The 16,770-nt window shown below is 46.6% G+C and overlaps 1 protein-coding gene across 1 annotated transcript in view; it reads right to left on the reverse strand.

Moving 5' to 3' along the window:
• LOC144123583 (adipokinetic hormone/corazonin-related peptide receptor variant I-like) overlaps positions 1-15,973 on the reverse strand; it is a 26,660-nt gene extending 10,687 nt beyond the window's left edge. The window contains exons 1-2 of the mRNA XM_077656394.1: positions 14,765-15,973; positions 7,856-8,023 (exon numbers count right to left, since the gene is read on the reverse strand). Coding sequence (XP_077512520.1) covers positions 7,856-8,023; positions 14,765-15,142 — 546 coding nt within the window. The 5' untranslated portion in view covers positions 15,143-15,973. The remainder of the gene's footprint in view (positions 1-7,855; positions 8,024-14,764) is intronic.
• Positions 15,974-16,770: the final 797 nt, after the last annotated feature.

The raw sequence follows: 16,770 nt of genomic DNA on the forward strand, positions 1-16,770 counted from the left end.
GCGTGCGTGCGTGCGTGCGTGCGTGCGTGCGTGCGTGCGTGCGTGCGTGCGTGCGTGCGTGCGTGCGTGTGTGCGTGTGTGCGTGTGTGTGTGTGTGTGTGTGTGTGTGTGTGTGTGTGTGTGTGTGTGTGTGTGTGTGTGTGTGTGTGTGTGTGTGTGTGTGTGTGTGTGTGTGTGTGTGTGTGTGTGTGTGTGTGTGTGTGTGTGTGTGTGTGTGTGTGTGTGTGTGTGTGTGTGTGTGTGTGTGTGTGTGTGTGTGTGTGTGTGTGTGTGTGTGTGTGTGTGTGTGTGTGTGTGTGTGTGTGTGTGTGTGTGTGTGTGTGTGTGTGTGTGTGTGTGTGTGTGTGTGTGTGTGTGTGTGTGTGTGTGTGTGTGTGTGTGTGTGTGTGTGTGTGTGTGTGTGTGTGTGTGTGTGTGTGTGTGTGTGTGTGTGTGTGTGTGTGTGTGTGTGTGTGTGTGTGTGTGTGTGTGTGTGTGTGTGTGTGTGTGTGTGTGTGTGTGTGTGTGTGTGTGTGTGTGTGTGTGTGTGTGTGTGTGTGTGTGTGTGTGTGTGTGTGTGTGTGTGTGTGTGTGTGTGTGTGTGTGTGTGTGTGTGTGTGTGTGTGTGTGTGTGTGTGTGTGTGTGTGTGTGTGTGTGTGTGTGTGTGTGTGTGTGTGTGTGTGTGTGTGTGTGTGTGTGTGTGTGTGTGTGTGTGTGTGTGTGTGTGTGTGTGTGTGTGTGTGTGTGTGTGTGTGTGTGTGTGTGTGTGTGTGTGTGTGTGTGTGTGTGTGTGTGTGTGTGTGTGTGTGTGTGTGTGTGTGTGTGTGTGTGTGTGTGTGTGTGTGTGTGTGTGTGTGTGTGTGTGTGTGTGTGTGTGTGTGTGTGTGTGTGTGTGTGTGTGTGTGTGTGTGTGTGTGTGTGTGTGTGTGTGTGTGTGTGTGTGTGTGTGTGTGTGTGTGTGTGTGTGTGTGTGTGTGTGTGTGTGTGTGTGTGTGTGTGTGTGTGTGTGTGTGTGTGTGTGTGTGTGTGTGTGTGTGTGTGTGTGTGTGTGTGTGTGTGTGTGTGTGTGTGTGTGTGTGTGTGTGTGTGTGTGTGTGTGTGTGTGTGTGTGTGTGTGTGTGTGTGTGTGTGTGTGTGTGTGTGTGTGTGTGTGTGTGTGTGTGTGTGTGTGTGTGTGTGTGTGTGTGTGTGTGTGTGTGTGTGTGTGTGTGTGTGTGTGTGTGTGTGTGTGTGTGTGTGTGTGTGTGTGTGTGTGTGTGTGTGTGTGTGTGTGTGTGTGTGTGTGTGTGTGTGTGTGTGTGTGTGTGTGTGTGTGTGTGTGTGTGTGTGTGTGTGTGTGTGTGTGTGTGTGTGTGTGTGTGTGTGTGTGTGTGTGTGTGTGTGTGTGTGTGTGTGTGTGTGTGTGTGTGTGTGTGTGTGTGTGTGTGTGTGTGTGTGTGTGTGTGTGTGTGTGTGTGTGTGTGTGTGTGTGTGTGTGTGTGTGTGTGTGTGTGTGTGTGTGTGTGTGTGTGTGTGTGTGTGTGTGTGTGTGTGTGTGTGTGTGTGTGTGTGTGTGTGTGTGTGTGTGTGTGTGTGTGTGTGTGTGTGTGTGTGTGTGTGTGTGTGTGTGTGTGTGTGTGTGTGTGTGTGTGTGTGTGTGTGTGTGTGTGTGTGTGTGTGTGTGTGTGTGTGTGTGTGTGTGTGTGTGTGTGTGTGTGTGTGTGTGTGTGTGTGTGTGTGTGTGTGTGTGTGTGTGTGTGTGTGTGTGTGTGTGTGTGTGTGTGTGTGTGTGTGTGTGTGTGTGTGTGTGTGTGTGTGTGTGTGTGTGTGTGTGAGGAAGGGACTTGTGGCTGGTTAAAAATTGGGAATTTGCCACGTGAAATCTGCAGACGATTGCGCTGCCGCCTTGAAGTCTCTTGCTTTCAAAGTAACTTTGCATCGAAAATTACCCTGCAACCTTCAATATCGTCTTGCGTGTTATCTTGCTCATTTCAGTTCAGCCACAGAGAGAGAGAGAGTCGCTAGCTATTCCTGGGCCTATAACCCAGCAGCTAGGACAGGGTGCCGCCTTTCTCACAGCAGCGCCGCCCTTCGAGTGCTCAGCAACCGCCGGCACCAGGGCTTTTGTAGTGAGGTAGCGAGGAGAAGGGGGGATTAAGTTAAAGATAGGTATGATGCCTCTTTGGCATTGCTGCTTATGATTATTAAATGAATTAATAAAACACTGCGTCAGGAGCATCGTGCACTCGCTCTTTCCTCATGAAGGTTGAGAGCGGGCTGCAATGCTGGATGCATTACCAGGTGACGCCTTCCTTGCCAGCGTCTAAACGCCGCACTCGGCTACTTTTTAAGTGGCCCAACAAATTTCTGGATGGCGGCCACCACCCCTCACCTCCCCTTGGCGTAATCACTGCAAGCGCTCTACAGAAATATGGCGCGTATTGCGCTATCTAATTCCATTAGCTACATAGTTTTTGAAACCATAAACATTGCAATAAAACAACTGATTTGATTTGATTTATGGGTGTTTGACGTCACAAAGCGACTCAGGTTATGAGGGACGCCTCAGTGAGGGGCTCCGGAAATTTCCACCACCTGGGGTTCTTAAACGTGCAGCGACATCGCACAGTGCGTGGGCTTCTAGAATATCGGTGATACTGTAGAAGCCTGGGCAAGTTGGTGTGACATTGTTTTTCAGCGGCGCAGGGGACAAAAGACGAGACAAGTGCACAGACACGTGCTGTCTTTCGCCTCCATCTATTCGCCTCCATCTAAATGCAACCGCCGCGGCCGGGATCGAACCCGCGTCTTTCTGGTCAGCAGCCGGGCGCCACAACCAATGAGCCACCGCAGCGACTAATCAAACAATTAGCGATGTTCCAATTCAGCAACGAGTGTGAGAACAAATAGTATGTATATCTTTCGATTTTAATATTCCTGGGTGGATTTGAGGCTGCGCTGGCCAGCACTGCATTACCTACAACCAAATCTAAAAGCTTCAGATGGATGTTTCCTAGGCCATTTTGTCCTTCCCAGGGAGTATGCATGTACGAGAGTATATGCCAACTGACGCAAGATAAGTACCATGAAACAGGATGCAGGGGCTCGTGTGTCATCGTTTTTTGTGGTTGTCATTTCCTGCTCGTCACATGGCTTCGAAGAAATTACAAGCTTCTGCGGGCTGTTAAATAGTGCACGCCAAATTTGTTTTCTGCTCGCGAGTGCTCCATGAAGCGTTTTTTTTGGTCTATATGCTTGTGTTTGGGGCGTAAAATTTGCTGTTTGGTTTCTGTATGTTCGTTAAAGATTTTTCCCGACTAATTTTTTTTTGCAGTTTTGAATGATACAGCTCTATTGAGAGAATCTAAAACCGACGAAAGTACAGAGTCGATCACACTTGTCTAGAGCGCTTGAGTGGTGTGCTGTGGAGCAAATTAAATTAAATCTTATCGCAGCTGCTTATATGGGGATAAGGCACTGGTGCCTACGCGGTTCACATAGGCTGCTCTCTAACGCAATTATTATCAGTGAAAGTCAATACCTACTTCAGAACTTCGCTTTATTCCCACCGGGCGGCACCGCTAGAGCCCTTTAGACAAGTTTGATCGACTCTGTACTGTCTGAAAGCTCGTCCCACAGCACTGCAATTATCTCCGGTATTTATTGTATCAGATGTGATCTTTTAGCTCAGTGCGTTCTGGTAAGAAATACTGAACCTCTTTGTAGCGGTGTTATTGCACAAATATAATTTTCGTTGTACTTTCTGCTCTTTCACCACTCCGTAAAACTAAAGGAACCTGTTTTGCGAGTTCAGGCACGTAGTCGTCGCATGGTATTTCATTCAGTTGACGTGCGAATCTTCGGCGCGCGTGGGAGACACGGGAGTCGAATAAAAACTGGGTCGACATCTCCATCACAAAGCACCGCAAGTCAGATTGTTCTCGCGCGGCGCCGACACGACACCACCTCTTCCGTTAAACAAATGCCGGGTGCGGAAACCGCGGAAATCTAATCAACACTCTTGCGACTGGAATACGAAAGCGCAAATTGGAGACAGAGAGGGAGAACTGGGTGACTCGTTTATGTTCGGAAACCACGTCGTTGATGTGCAAGGCCTTGCCTGCATTTTTCTATTTATATTTTTCCTCCCACTACAAAGCGCGTGTGGATTGTCCGGAAACCTGATACCCGACAGTGCTTTATCCAGCGCACGTCACTATTACCATTATAATCGTCATCAGCCCAGCGGGGTCCACTACAGGAAAGAGACTTCTCCCGAAGGCCTGCAATTGCTTCTGCTTTGCGTTTGCTACGGCCACGTTTAGCCTATTCACTAGTCAAACTCTTAACTACAACTGACTGTCGGCCGGCCTCAGTTACGTTTTCAGAGCCTTTGTATTCACCCACCGGCAGCGTGATAGACCAGTTATCGTCAATTATCCGTAATACATGTGCTGCTCCAGCTTATATATATATATTTTTTTTTAAATTCCAACTAAAATGTCCGCCCGTCAGGTTTATTCTTTTAGCTTTGATGCTTTTTTTTTTTCTTTGACTTAATGCACATCTTTGACTTTTCTTAGCGTATGAACCCAGTACTAAATGCTTCTGGGGAGTAATGCTCCACGCAAAACTTCCCCCATTCCTTTACAATTTCAATGGCCTCTAACTTTTCGCAGGCCTGCTTCAAAGGCAATCAGCATCGGATATAACAGAATATGAAGTAAGGAAACCTCGTGCCGATATTCGAATCGGAAGTATAACTACTGACTTCCCAGATCTAAAGAACGGCCCACTTCAAAGTGAACCATAAGCCGACAAGCGCCATCACGCTATTGAATGAGCTGCTGTTGCTTGTGGAATGGCACAGCAATAGGTAATCTCAATGGATGTGGACACCCGCAGCGAGTTCCGGTTGCTTTGCTCTTATTTTTTACTTCCAAAGACGAAAGCGGCGAGTTTTTCTAATCCTATGTTTGTGTTGTATTTCTTCTTCGTAGCTACGATTACTGCATTTTTTTTGTCATCTGATTCGTTCAGCAGCTACGCTCCGCAGCCGATAAATATAAAGAAAGCTAAAAATCACTACGTAGTGCATTTTTCTATTCGCTAACGTTTGCTTTCAGACGTAATGCACTCAACACAGCCGCGGAAGACTGCAGACTGCAAGTTCGCCCTTCTTTGTGGGTAAAAAAAAAAGAAAACTCTCCAACTTTTATGTACATTGATTAAAGCAACAGGTGCCAGTCAACATGCATGTCGGAACAAAACTGGTTTGTGAATGTGTAAATGCGCGCTCGTACTCATTTGGTAACGCTGATTTCCTTTCCTCATAACCAGCAAGCCGCTTCCTGACCTTGTATCGATAGACGCCGTGGGTCGACGACGGAGTTCCAGGAAAACTACCGTCGCTCTTCTAAAAAAAAATAGAAACATTTAAGTGCAGCTCAGTCATTTTTCACATTTCTCGATGGCTACGGAAAAGATATCTCCTTTCCAAACTGCCCTGCCTGCACCGTTTCTGTAAGTATCTTCTTTTATCGTTATCATTTCGCTCCCGCCCACACCTCGCACACTCGACCAAAGGTTTTACGATTAAAGCCGGACGGCTTCCTGTCGCGTCCTCTTTCGCATCGCGGTTCGCGTACCTCATCTTCAGGCAGGAAGCAACTGCCACCAGACAGCCAGAGAGGCTTTACTGGGGCTATACATTTCGAACTGCGCCATGGACGACAAGAAATGAACGAGGGGCTTTATCGCAAAACTTTTTCATACCAACAGGCTCCGGGCACACGCCTCCGTTTAATGGACTCGTCCCGCCGCACAGCCCGTCTTCCGAGGTGCATGACTGGCGAACGAGTATCATTCTATTTCTTGGAAAAGTAAAAAAAGCTGAGAATTCGCTGGAGCTTCCGCAGAGCCTGCGATAGCAGTCATTGGTCACGGAAACATATCAACTGCATACTGCCGCGCCGTGCTTGCTCAAGAACTGTCAGAGATGCAGAGCCACTTTCGGTTCGGATAAATATGCCGCTGGGCACGCCCAAGCCCACCCACACAATTTGAGCCGCAAACAGATTGCTTCCAGAACCAAAAGGAAGGTTTTTGCCACCCCTGCTCAAGCATTTTTCACATTTGTCCGAGCTCTGATTTCGACAGCGCCAGTCGCCTTCTCAGAAGTCTTCTTCAACGAACGAGTGAAAAAAAAAAATCTATTCTGAACGTTTTCTTATTTCAACTCGTTTTCGAATTACTGTGCGCGCGCTTGTACAGCCCTCCCATTTTTTTATTAATATCACAGTAGCATCCACCTGACTGTCGTTCAGCGCCTCAAGCAGAAGCGGAGTGTAGAAAAATAGCTAAAACGTGCGCATGTGCACTGCCATCGTTGGTTGCAGCGTCGTCTGCTCGGCTATCCCGCTGGCACGACACAGCACCCGCTGCTCGTCTGCTCGAAAAAAATGGAGAACTTTACATACCTTTTGCTTTCGTGCCGTGTAGAATTTGTCTACCTAAAGTAATCAACGACTGATCGAAACACCATGGCTGCGCGTATGAGCGCTTATGCGTGAAATAGTGTCTGGACATAAAAATAACGGAACGGTTCTGAGTTCATGCGTCAAAAACGGGAAGTGCATTGTACAACTAAACGTTCCTTCCTCTCGCGCCGCATTTATTTTCGGTGCTTCAGTTTTGCCAACAATCGCTCTCGCTGTCACCGAGCTACTGATCGCTCTCGCGCTCATCTATCGTTCCTAACGTTACGACGCATAAAGAAAACCATCTGCACTGACCTAAAATCTCTTCCAAAAAAATCTTCTTTGTTGGTTTCAATGCAGGTGTCAACATCTGAGACTTTGCACACCAAGTTTTCTATTGAGTCAGAAAAATAGCAGTGCTTGAAAAACAATTTTCGGTTCTTTTAAAGAGCGCAGCAACCATTCACTTTATACTTTATTCAGTAATCGTTCTCGGCGTTTTTTTTTCTCTCCACAGTAACTGAAGGGTACGCAACAGTCACATTTCTCCTTGTTTCTGTTCGCGCAGTTAATTACATGATATTAAGTGTTACACAAGCTTTTTTATTCAAGTAACTTAGTAACTCATAGTCGTACCTGCGACGGCAACCTATAATAGTACGACTGAATTCACCCAAGTATACCAACAACTCAGCCATAGAGACCCGCTTAAGAAAACCGCGCCAACTGGTCAGCTCTTTTCAGCTGACCTTGAACCGAAGCTGCGCAACACTCTGGTCTTGAAGAAACCTTAAGCACAACTCCGTACAACCTGTGTTCTGAGTAAAAGGCTATTATGTGGCTCTTTCTGGCTACGCTGATGTTTGTTCGGCAGCAAAGACGCGTTCATTGTTGAGCAAATCAAACTGCAAAATCATCCGGCACCTAAATTTATACTCGCAAAGTCATGACTGAGAAGGACTCCTGAATCACTGTTATGAACTGAATGGCGATGTAGCCTAGCCTCAAAGATCAGCTTAACAATTTTTTTTTGACGCACTGTAGTCTCGCTTGCGAAAACGGCCAGTAGTGGCGACATCTGTATTTCATTTTTTTTTCACCTTTTCTATACCTCATAAAAGATGCGTTTGCATTTAGAGTAGCGTCTTTGCCATTTTAACGTAGTAATTCATCGATACAGGCTAACTTCCCTCAAGTAACTTTGCCTCAGTGTCCGTTTAATAATGGTTCCTGACAGGCCAGCTCCTTCTCCATCTACGTACAGCTGGCTGTCGTCAGTACCCAGTGCATGGACGCAGGCCAAACACGAATGGTATTTGCTCGCGAACAGCCTCAAGATACTCTCCACGCTTTAAATGAGTCGAAGTGTACGGCGACTATGCAACACTGCGGGAATGCGTGAGGGAGTAGCACTCACCTGCGGCAGGCTGCAAGCAAGGCTGATGTACCAGGCTGCGGCCAGCATGAACTTGCCTCTCCGGCGGGCGTCGTGCACCCGCAGGGGGTGCAGCACGGCGAAGTACCGGTCCGCGCTGATGCACACCAGCACCATGGACGACAGGTACGGGCCGAACGCGCGGAGGACCTGCGCACACGTGCGCAACAACACGTTAGCTTCATGCTGCTGAGTTGCTGATCCATCCGTCGGCTGTAAAGTGTTGAACATAAAACGCAAACCACGCGCTATGGAGCCTATGGTGCGGTGCCGCAGCGCCACGAACTTCACCGAGCCATTGGCACTCTGGCGGCATTTGGTGGCCGAAAATTTAACTACCCGCATTCCCCTATCCTGGGCCATGTATAATCCTGATCTTTAGCACGACGCGACTAACGCTTTCAAGAACGTGCAGAGATGCGTTGAAGGGACACTAAGGTGAAATTGAAGTTAGCCTTTATAGATATGGCACCGCGTTCTAATCACGAAGCGATCACTGCCATCGAAAACGAAGCCTTTATTAAGCTGAAAAAGCTCCCCCCCCCCAAAAAAAAAAAAACGAAAGACAGGCGTCGCTATCAACGGCCGATTTCGCATGTAAAATACTTGTATCGACACCAATTTTTAGGCGCAGCCGCGGAGCACAGAGGCTACGCTACACCGCAGTTCTCTTACAAAATGGTCTATAAGTAGTCTATAGACTTCTTATAGACTCTATTGCCTTCCTAGAGATATTTATTTCTATTTACTCATAGTCTGTAGACTGTCTAAAGACAAAAGTCTACTTATAGTGCATGGCCATAAATCAACAGATTGTCTATAAACAGTCAATAGGATTTGTATTGCCTATAGACCGTTCTTAAAGGTTCGTCTATAAAGAATCTATAGACTTTTTAGACAAAATTCTATGAACGGTCTGTAGACTCTCTAAAGAAAATTTTGTAAGGGCTCACCCCACACTTGTGGAAGCCCGTCCTTTTCTCTAAGGACGTCACGATCTGAATCGACTGGCGGGAAAATTTTTAAATCAAATTTACTCGGCGTTGAATGCGCCTTTTGCTGCTGGACAAAAGTCAACACATCCAGAAATAGAAAATCAGTTTTCACTGAGAACCATAACTGCTTGGAGCTGTGGTGATCAGTGTCCCTTTAAAGCGCGTCAAACGGGCTTATTTCTTACATCGCTGTCTTGGGAAAGCAATGAGCAAATGACTTGCCTTCCATACTAGCAGCTGCTGCCTCCGGAGGCGGTCCGTAATGCGTCCTGCATTATTCGGCGTTATATAAACCTCTAAGCTATATCTCATAAAACTCGTTTTGTCTTGTTCCGCCTCTTCAGTTGTCCCATAGCCTGTTCGCTTCGGCGCTGTAAAGTAATACAGTTACACCACTTCGAAGCTGCATCATGGCAAGCTTCTGTGCTTTGAATTCAAAGTTCGACAGCAAGTGTAGACTGAGAAGCCAAAGTAGTAGTCAAAGAGTAACTATCCTTTCGTCTACTTACTGGATTTAAGATCGCTAGAAACGACACAAAAAAACAAGTACAGTAATACGTTTACTATATTACAACACCGACATATTTTGCAGTACTGAAGTGAAAATGGGTTTCTGATGTATTTGGAAAGTTTAAAAGAGCCACAGCTGCACGATTTTAGAAAATACTGATGATTCTTATAAAATGTACTTCTAGGAATTAGTCCACATAGCGTTAATGCATGTATAGGCTTTGCTGGCATCGTGGTGTACGTTAAGAGCACTGCGTGGCTGAAATCAATCTGCATTTCTGCATTACAACGTGCCTCACTGCAGAGCTGTAGCTTGGTACTACAATACGTATAATATCTTTAACGCCGCGAGATAAGCCCTGCAATATATAAATCAGCTCGAGCTTAAAAAAGGCAAACCAATCATTTTTTTCTGTGCTTTGCCGCGTCGCCAGTCTCTGTTCCGAAAATATCTTTACATCTTCTTTGGGTCTGTGCCGCACATTGCTTCCTAGTACTACTCTTAGGCTACACAGCCGTGCTCATCTTTTCAAGCCGCCCATTCAAGCACCCCCCCTCCCCCCCCCCCCTCCCCCCCGCGTCCGCATGACTGCCTTTGCTGCTTTTTTTTTTTTTCCTCTGGGGAGCAACTGACTTGAATCGCCTTCCCATGAAGTCACACAAGTCACGTCGCCTTATAACGTTTCCAAAGAGATTAAACAATTTATTATGCACAATATTACAAATCTCCGTCACAATGCTAACCCTTCCGCTTATGTAATACTCAAAGCAGGGGTTTTGGATGTAATCTAATGAAACAAAGTAAACGGCTCACAGTGCATCATTCATTACCCATGAACTCTGCACGCAAACGGGGAAAACGCCATGACAAAGAATGAATGGTTGTTTATACAAAAGCGCATGAAGAACTTCAGCTTTCGCCAGTCGGAAAAAAAGTGTTGTTCACCTCATTTCACTGTCACAAAAGAAAAGGGTTAGGAAGAGAAAAAACTAAATTATCCAAAAAAAAAAGAAAAGCACCCGTTTCGAGATCATATCAGCGGAATGGCAAAGCAGTTTGAAAAAAAAAAGAAAGAAAAACGCAAAACGCAAACTCCACTAATACAAAAAAAAATTACCATTGAAGGACTAATGCCTATTATCCGAGCAATTTAACGTAAGGAAGGACACCAGTGCTTTCGCCCATTCTTGCTGTTACCCTAATATGAGGCAAGCGCCCTTGCAACTGCTTTAGGAGAGCAGTCGGAGGTGCACGGCGTTCGGGCCTTCGCATAAAAATATGTTTCAAGCTCTCAAGTGCGTGCTGTCTGCAGTGGCAGCATAGTAGAGTGTTTCGAAGCTTGCAGTAGCGGTATATTCAACGTTACTACCAGATTTTACTGTATATTTAAGATGATTGGCCTTCAAATCACTGTCACAATTAGGGCATGCATGAAATCCTTGCCCCCAGTGGTGTTGCCACCTTAACATGCCTTGCAGTAAACTGCGTACTTCAAAAAATATTTCAAAGATATTTGCACCTGTGTCTGTTATATCTTACAGTATACAATAGTAGGTGGAAATAAAATAAAAACTACGGTTCTTTCTTACTACTGCACAAAAATAGTATTCAAGGACCACAAAACGCAGCGTATACCGGCCCTTCCTTCCTTTAGGTGTAACTATAGCTGCCGCGCCCATTTGCAGTCCAGTCACGGGAGTTCGACCCATCGGTCGCAATTGCTACATGCGCTTTGAAGCGCCAAAGTGAGCTGCTATAGAACATGAATGAATGCGGAGCTCTGCGGCGTGACCGCTGTCTAGGGCCGAACAGATCTCCGAACTCAACGGAGTGTATGCAGAAATGCAATCTAGAGCTTTCACACTAGATTCTCGGCCACTTTTACATGCTCGCATCGCGGTAACACTTCTGCGTCCGTTCAGCAGGCCTCATCTGCTTATAATCCTGCGTCCAAGCTAACTTCGATAACAGCAAAGACCACCCATGTCTTTAAAAGAGTACACTAAATACACACAGCCACGTACAGCGTATACACTATGCATTAAGACGTAAATCGGACCATAGGGTATCGAGGCTATCTAAATTTTTGTCGAAAAACCCTAAAGAAAATTTTCTATTGCCGCAAGAGATTTTTTGTAATATTACAAGAGAGCGTATGGCTCGTTCGGACGAAAATCCGTCGGCGTGGTAGTATTCGGCACCGCGTGTCGGAAATAATCGAGAGCTGCGTAAAAAAAAAACGTATCACGGTAATTTGTGGTTCCAGTGACTGATGATTGATTTGTGTGTGATAGGCGATGACGAGTTAATTAAATGATTGTAATTATTGTAATAATTAAAGAAATAAAAACTGAAAAACTGAAATAAGGGGTTCAAAGGTATCAAAATGCTCAGAATGAGATGCCAATGTTTGATTATGCTAATTAAGAAAATTTAGATTGTGTAGTCGATTAATTAATTAAAACACACAAAAAATGAAAAATGGGTTCAAAGATGTCAAACTGCTCAAAATGAAAAGCCTAATCCACTACACTATCGCGTCATTCCCTTAAGGTGGAGCTTCAGTGTCTTCCTCGAATTTTTTATGACATTACCTCGTAGCAACAACAGAAATTTTTGTAGTAAAAACCTAATTTCGCTTTAATATTGAGCTCTACCTCGTCGTAGTGACAGATTTGAGAAAATTACCAATACTACAGTGCTACAGAAAAAGAGTACAATACTGCATAAAAATCTATTATTAGGGCAGGACGACAAATATTGTCTTATTTTGAGCACTACTGTCATATTTTTCCACTGGATAGGACGAAGAAAACAGCCTCGGCATAGTTCAAGAGCAATTGGTGCAAACTAATTTCTGTAACAATTCCATTGAGTGTTTCACGTGTCTACCTGCTTTTTTTTTTCCTCTTCCGATATCAAAACCGAATGCCGCGGGATGCGTACTTTTTGTGCGACCTCCAGTCGAACAGTGTGGGTCCCTCGACTCGCAAACCTCAGTACTGCGGCGAAGCGCGCTTTCCAAAGGCTATCTATTCGCAGCTTCATATCACTCCTCGCCATCCAGCGACCTCAGGAACCACCTATTCAGGTCCGCCATAGTTACGCGCGCTAGTTTTCCGTTACTCGTGCGCGGTGAAACGGCAGCTCTGTTCTCGAATCATCGTGATGCCGTCGCATGAAGGGCAAAAATAAAAAAATACGATAAAGTTAACGTCGAGAGTTTTGTCGCATTTTATTTTGTGCGTCTTATAGCTGGAAAGTCCGCACAGTGCCAATTTGTCGCTTCCCAAGGGAACAAAACCGCGCGCTTCTGAGAACGTTATAGATGAACAATCTGAGCACTTGAAAAAAAAAAAGTTACCGCGATCATGGTCGTTTGTTTGAATCATTTCACTCAGGACGCCTTCTTCCTTCCTGGTAATCATCAGCTTGCCCTGTAATCACTGATTTAATGTCGCTTGATTGTATTATGATCTTCGTTTCGATTCGTAATCCTCCACCGTAATTCCTGCCACTGGTAAATACAAAAAGAAATTTCAATTCGCTGCTGTTGGCTGGAATAAGTGTGCAACCGGACTTTACTATATTTTCCTCAATTTTGGTGCCAGCTAACTAGATAAGAATCCTCACAAGCTCTTCTTACGCAAGGATGGTTTGTGACTACTAGGCACCCAGTTTTTTGCCAGCCACAGCTACAAAAAGGCAGGCGAGTAGCGCACGGTTATTTCGAGTAAGCTTAATAGTTATCTTTGGTTCCTACATTGCTGCGCTGTTTAAGTGAAGTAGACCCCCATTTCATTCGGCACTGATGCAACTAGGTCTTCGTGTGTAGCGCGCGTTGAGCATATGCTTTTTAAGACAGCTGGTTGTTCAATTTGAAAACTAAATTTGTTTCTCACCGTGAAAACAGAAGAACTGTGGAAATGCCGTGGAAACAGAGCCACAGAAACAGAGCCATTGAACCAGCTGTTTTGTGTGTTGAAAAAAAAAAAACGAATCGCTGCATTGAATAAAATATCAGAATCCGGGCTTAAATTTCAAAATGTGGTCAAAGAAAGCAAATCTTGTTCAAAGCACATCACGTCAGTATCCAGAACGGCGTTTGCCCAAATCTGGTAAAAACCGCGAAGATAATTACGCATTTATGCCTATTCTGCACTAGCGTTTCCTTGATTGAGCCGAAACAGTTTTTTCTGTTGCGTTGCGAGAAGAACGAAAGAAAAAAACTTTGAACGAAAGTAAACGGCACCTCGGGTGCAAGAAAACCAATTGTTAGCGTTTAAATTAACTACATAAACAGCATCGCAACAACTCAGTAATGTACAGGGTTGTCCCCACTTAACGAGAACACGCGAGCGAGTGGGTTTTCGGCTTACGCAGTGCCACCTGCTGGCGCCTCGCATAGACAACGTGTTCATACAGCGCGATACAGCCAAGACACAGCGACAGTGTCCCGGAACGTTCTCGAGAGTGCCTACTCCTGGTAATACAGCAAGCGAACGCAGGTTTTTTCAGTTGCAACATATTACGACGAGCACCGTTTGCGCCTGAGAAAGTTTCAAATGCAGCTATCGGTGAAAAAAAATATGAAAGAGCGGTAAAAGGAGGAACCGTGGCGTGAGCACCTACGAGGAAGAATTCGCCACCACTAGAGCCGGTTGCGCAAAGTCGGCGGCCTGAAGAAGCGGTGCAACGCCAGCGATTCTGCTGCCCATCACGACCAGTGTCACAAGCACGAAAGGGAGCTGTGTTTTAGTTTAGAGCGCTAAATATCGGTAGCCAATCGTTGTTACGTTAGCCGTCGAGACAGCGAAGTTTCGGCGCATCAGGTATGAGAATTAAATCGCGGGGCAGTGCATGCTCAGCGATTCCCGAACGTCGAAGCAAGACCGCTTCTCGGCCGCTTACACGATATTTCCCGTTTTGCCGGCCATCGCTTCTGTTCAACTAAATCAAACAAAATGAAGAGGGAAAGGGTGCGTAGTCAGGTACAGTGACAGACTTTCACGGCGGGAGGCATCCTTCTAGTTCAGATTTCCAGGGAATTGCTTAACGCAGACCTCCCTCTCTAAGTAAATTTCAACCAAGAAAAAAATTTCCGTCACCAAGAGATGGTCCTGAGCGGCTGCTAACCGTCCAGGCTAGTTAAGTTGGTAGAGCGGCTGTCCCGCAGAGGTGGGTAGTTTCTGGTGCGGTCGACAGATCAGGAAGAATTTATGCCAACTCCAAGGAATCGTAAGAACTCATAAGTCTTCCTTCATGGCCGTATGGCTGTGCTCGAGTGAATAAGCATTGCCAGTTATCTTAATTTAGATCTTGTTCATTAACAATGACGTCATCTAGTTCACCTTTTCCGTGCCCGTGCAGTATGCGCGTACTCACCTGCATGATCTTGCACATGGCGTTGCCGGCGACCCAGCGCACCGTGAGGCGCCACGCTACTTCGAGGGGTATCATGACGAACGTGACGATCAGATCCGCCACAGCCAGGTGCATCATCATCAGCTTGATGCGAGACTTGCGCGCGCGCTTGCCCAACAGGCTGAGGAAGACGGGCACGTTGCCGGCAGCCGCGGCTGCGAACAGCAGCACGTACACGACCACCTGCACCAGAGACTTGCGCGTGAACGTTAGTTCCTCCGGAAGAGAAGGAGGCAGGGCGCTAGGGTCCACCGCCGCTGTCGCTGAGGTGTCGTTGAGTGACACCAAAAGTGTCGACGCGAGCGGGTCCAGTTCGGCAGGCGGGTTTATCACAACCATCGTGGCTGATATCGTTGAGCGTGTCGGAACTAGTCCGCATTCGAAGGAGTGATGCTTGGATCCCAATGAGCGTCCGGGAGACGCGACGGCCTGGTCGTGTAGACGGCGTCACTGCGCGTTCATGAGCCCCTAGGTTCCAAAGAGGCAACTAAAGCCACCGTTGTTCATGGTCTGCTCTCACAAAACGTCCAGCGCCGTAACACAGCCGAAGATACAGCTCTCATAAGAGAACTTTAGCTTTACTGGACCTCCCCTCCAGGCGGTTCTCTCCGATGTCACTATTTCCAACAACAAAAAAACGCAGAAAACAACACTTACATTCGGAAGACGCAGCGTTCCTAATTGATGCACTGAGAAGGAGGGTTGCGTTTAAATTTTTTCTTCGTTCCCGTGAAAAGAATTACATGGTGCCCACTTTTTTTCCGACGACATGTTCACGCAATTCCTGCCACTTGCTCCGCGTTAAGTGCCAGCTGCGTTTCTCTTCACGAAGAGGTAACTTCAAGCTAGCAGTTCGCGGCGCGTCGCGCGGTATTCCCAGAGCGTTGCCTCTGCGCGCACGTTGCACCCACGGTTCCAATCACTGGACAAGTTGAAGAGGCACCTCCACGCCAAGAACTCTTCGTCTTCCGAGGGTAAAATCACGATTGGTCCCGACGCTTTTCTAAACAACCAGATCAAGTCAACATCACCCACTGAATGCCACCTTTCGCAGGACACAGTTTCCGCAGAGCAGCAGGCGTCCACCATCTCCCGCCGCGCGGCACAAATGTCCCGCCGGAGAGCACCAACTGATTGAGCAGCTCGGCGGGCGCTCGCCCCGCGCCGAGTGAGCGCCGACAGGGCCGAGCGCGCTCGGCGCTACGCGCATCGGTCGAGGAGGAGAGGGTGAAGCGGTCCTTAAAGGGCAGGGGCGGTCGATTGGGCGCAGCGCAACCAATGGGAGCCCGACCCGCTTCATTCCGAGTCGGCGGGCGCCTTTTTCGAAGGCCCTTTCCAGATGGACGCCGATGGAGCTTGAGGCAGAACTAAGCATTTAGCGCGTGTGGATAACGATAAGCACAAACTGAAGCAGTTAACGTTATGCCCATGGAAACAACTTTGCAGAATAAGTGACCGGGACAAAGAGGACGCGAACAAGCGAACAAACAATCAAGACAGGACGGGAATTGACAAGTATTGTCAAGAAATCCAGTGCGATATAGGCTTACAACACCGGATCACGTGGCCATCAAGAAGCCAATAAAGGCATATTAAAGGAAACTCATCAGGTGGTGCTAGTGTTGAAATCGAAAACCGAAGAATCAAAACCCGCCCGCTATAACAAGTGCGAACAGCTAGCAAACCAAAGCTAAAATCACGATTGTCTCTTGAAATCGGGACCTAACTGTCTCTTGCCCAAACTCAAATCTTGATCAAGAAACTTCGAACACGAGCCATGAGACAGTAGGTTACAAGGCCACTGCCAGCAAAAGCAAGCATTTCTAAGAGTACTCTTCGAGGCTGCTGCTGTCGCTCTAAACATTTGTTCAATTTTATTAACAGAAAAAAAAACAAATGAGATCATTCCATACCGGCCACCTAAAAGAAAATAGGCAGTTTTTTTTTTAAGAGACAGAACGGGCGAA

Source organism: Amblyomma americanum, chromosome 3, assembly GCF_052857255.1.
Source record: "Amblyomma americanum isolate KBUSLIRL-KWMA chromosome 3, ASM5285725v1, whole genome shotgun sequence".
Lineage (NCBI taxonomy): Eukaryota > Metazoa > Arthropoda > Arachnida > Ixodida > Ixodidae > Amblyomma > Amblyomma americanum.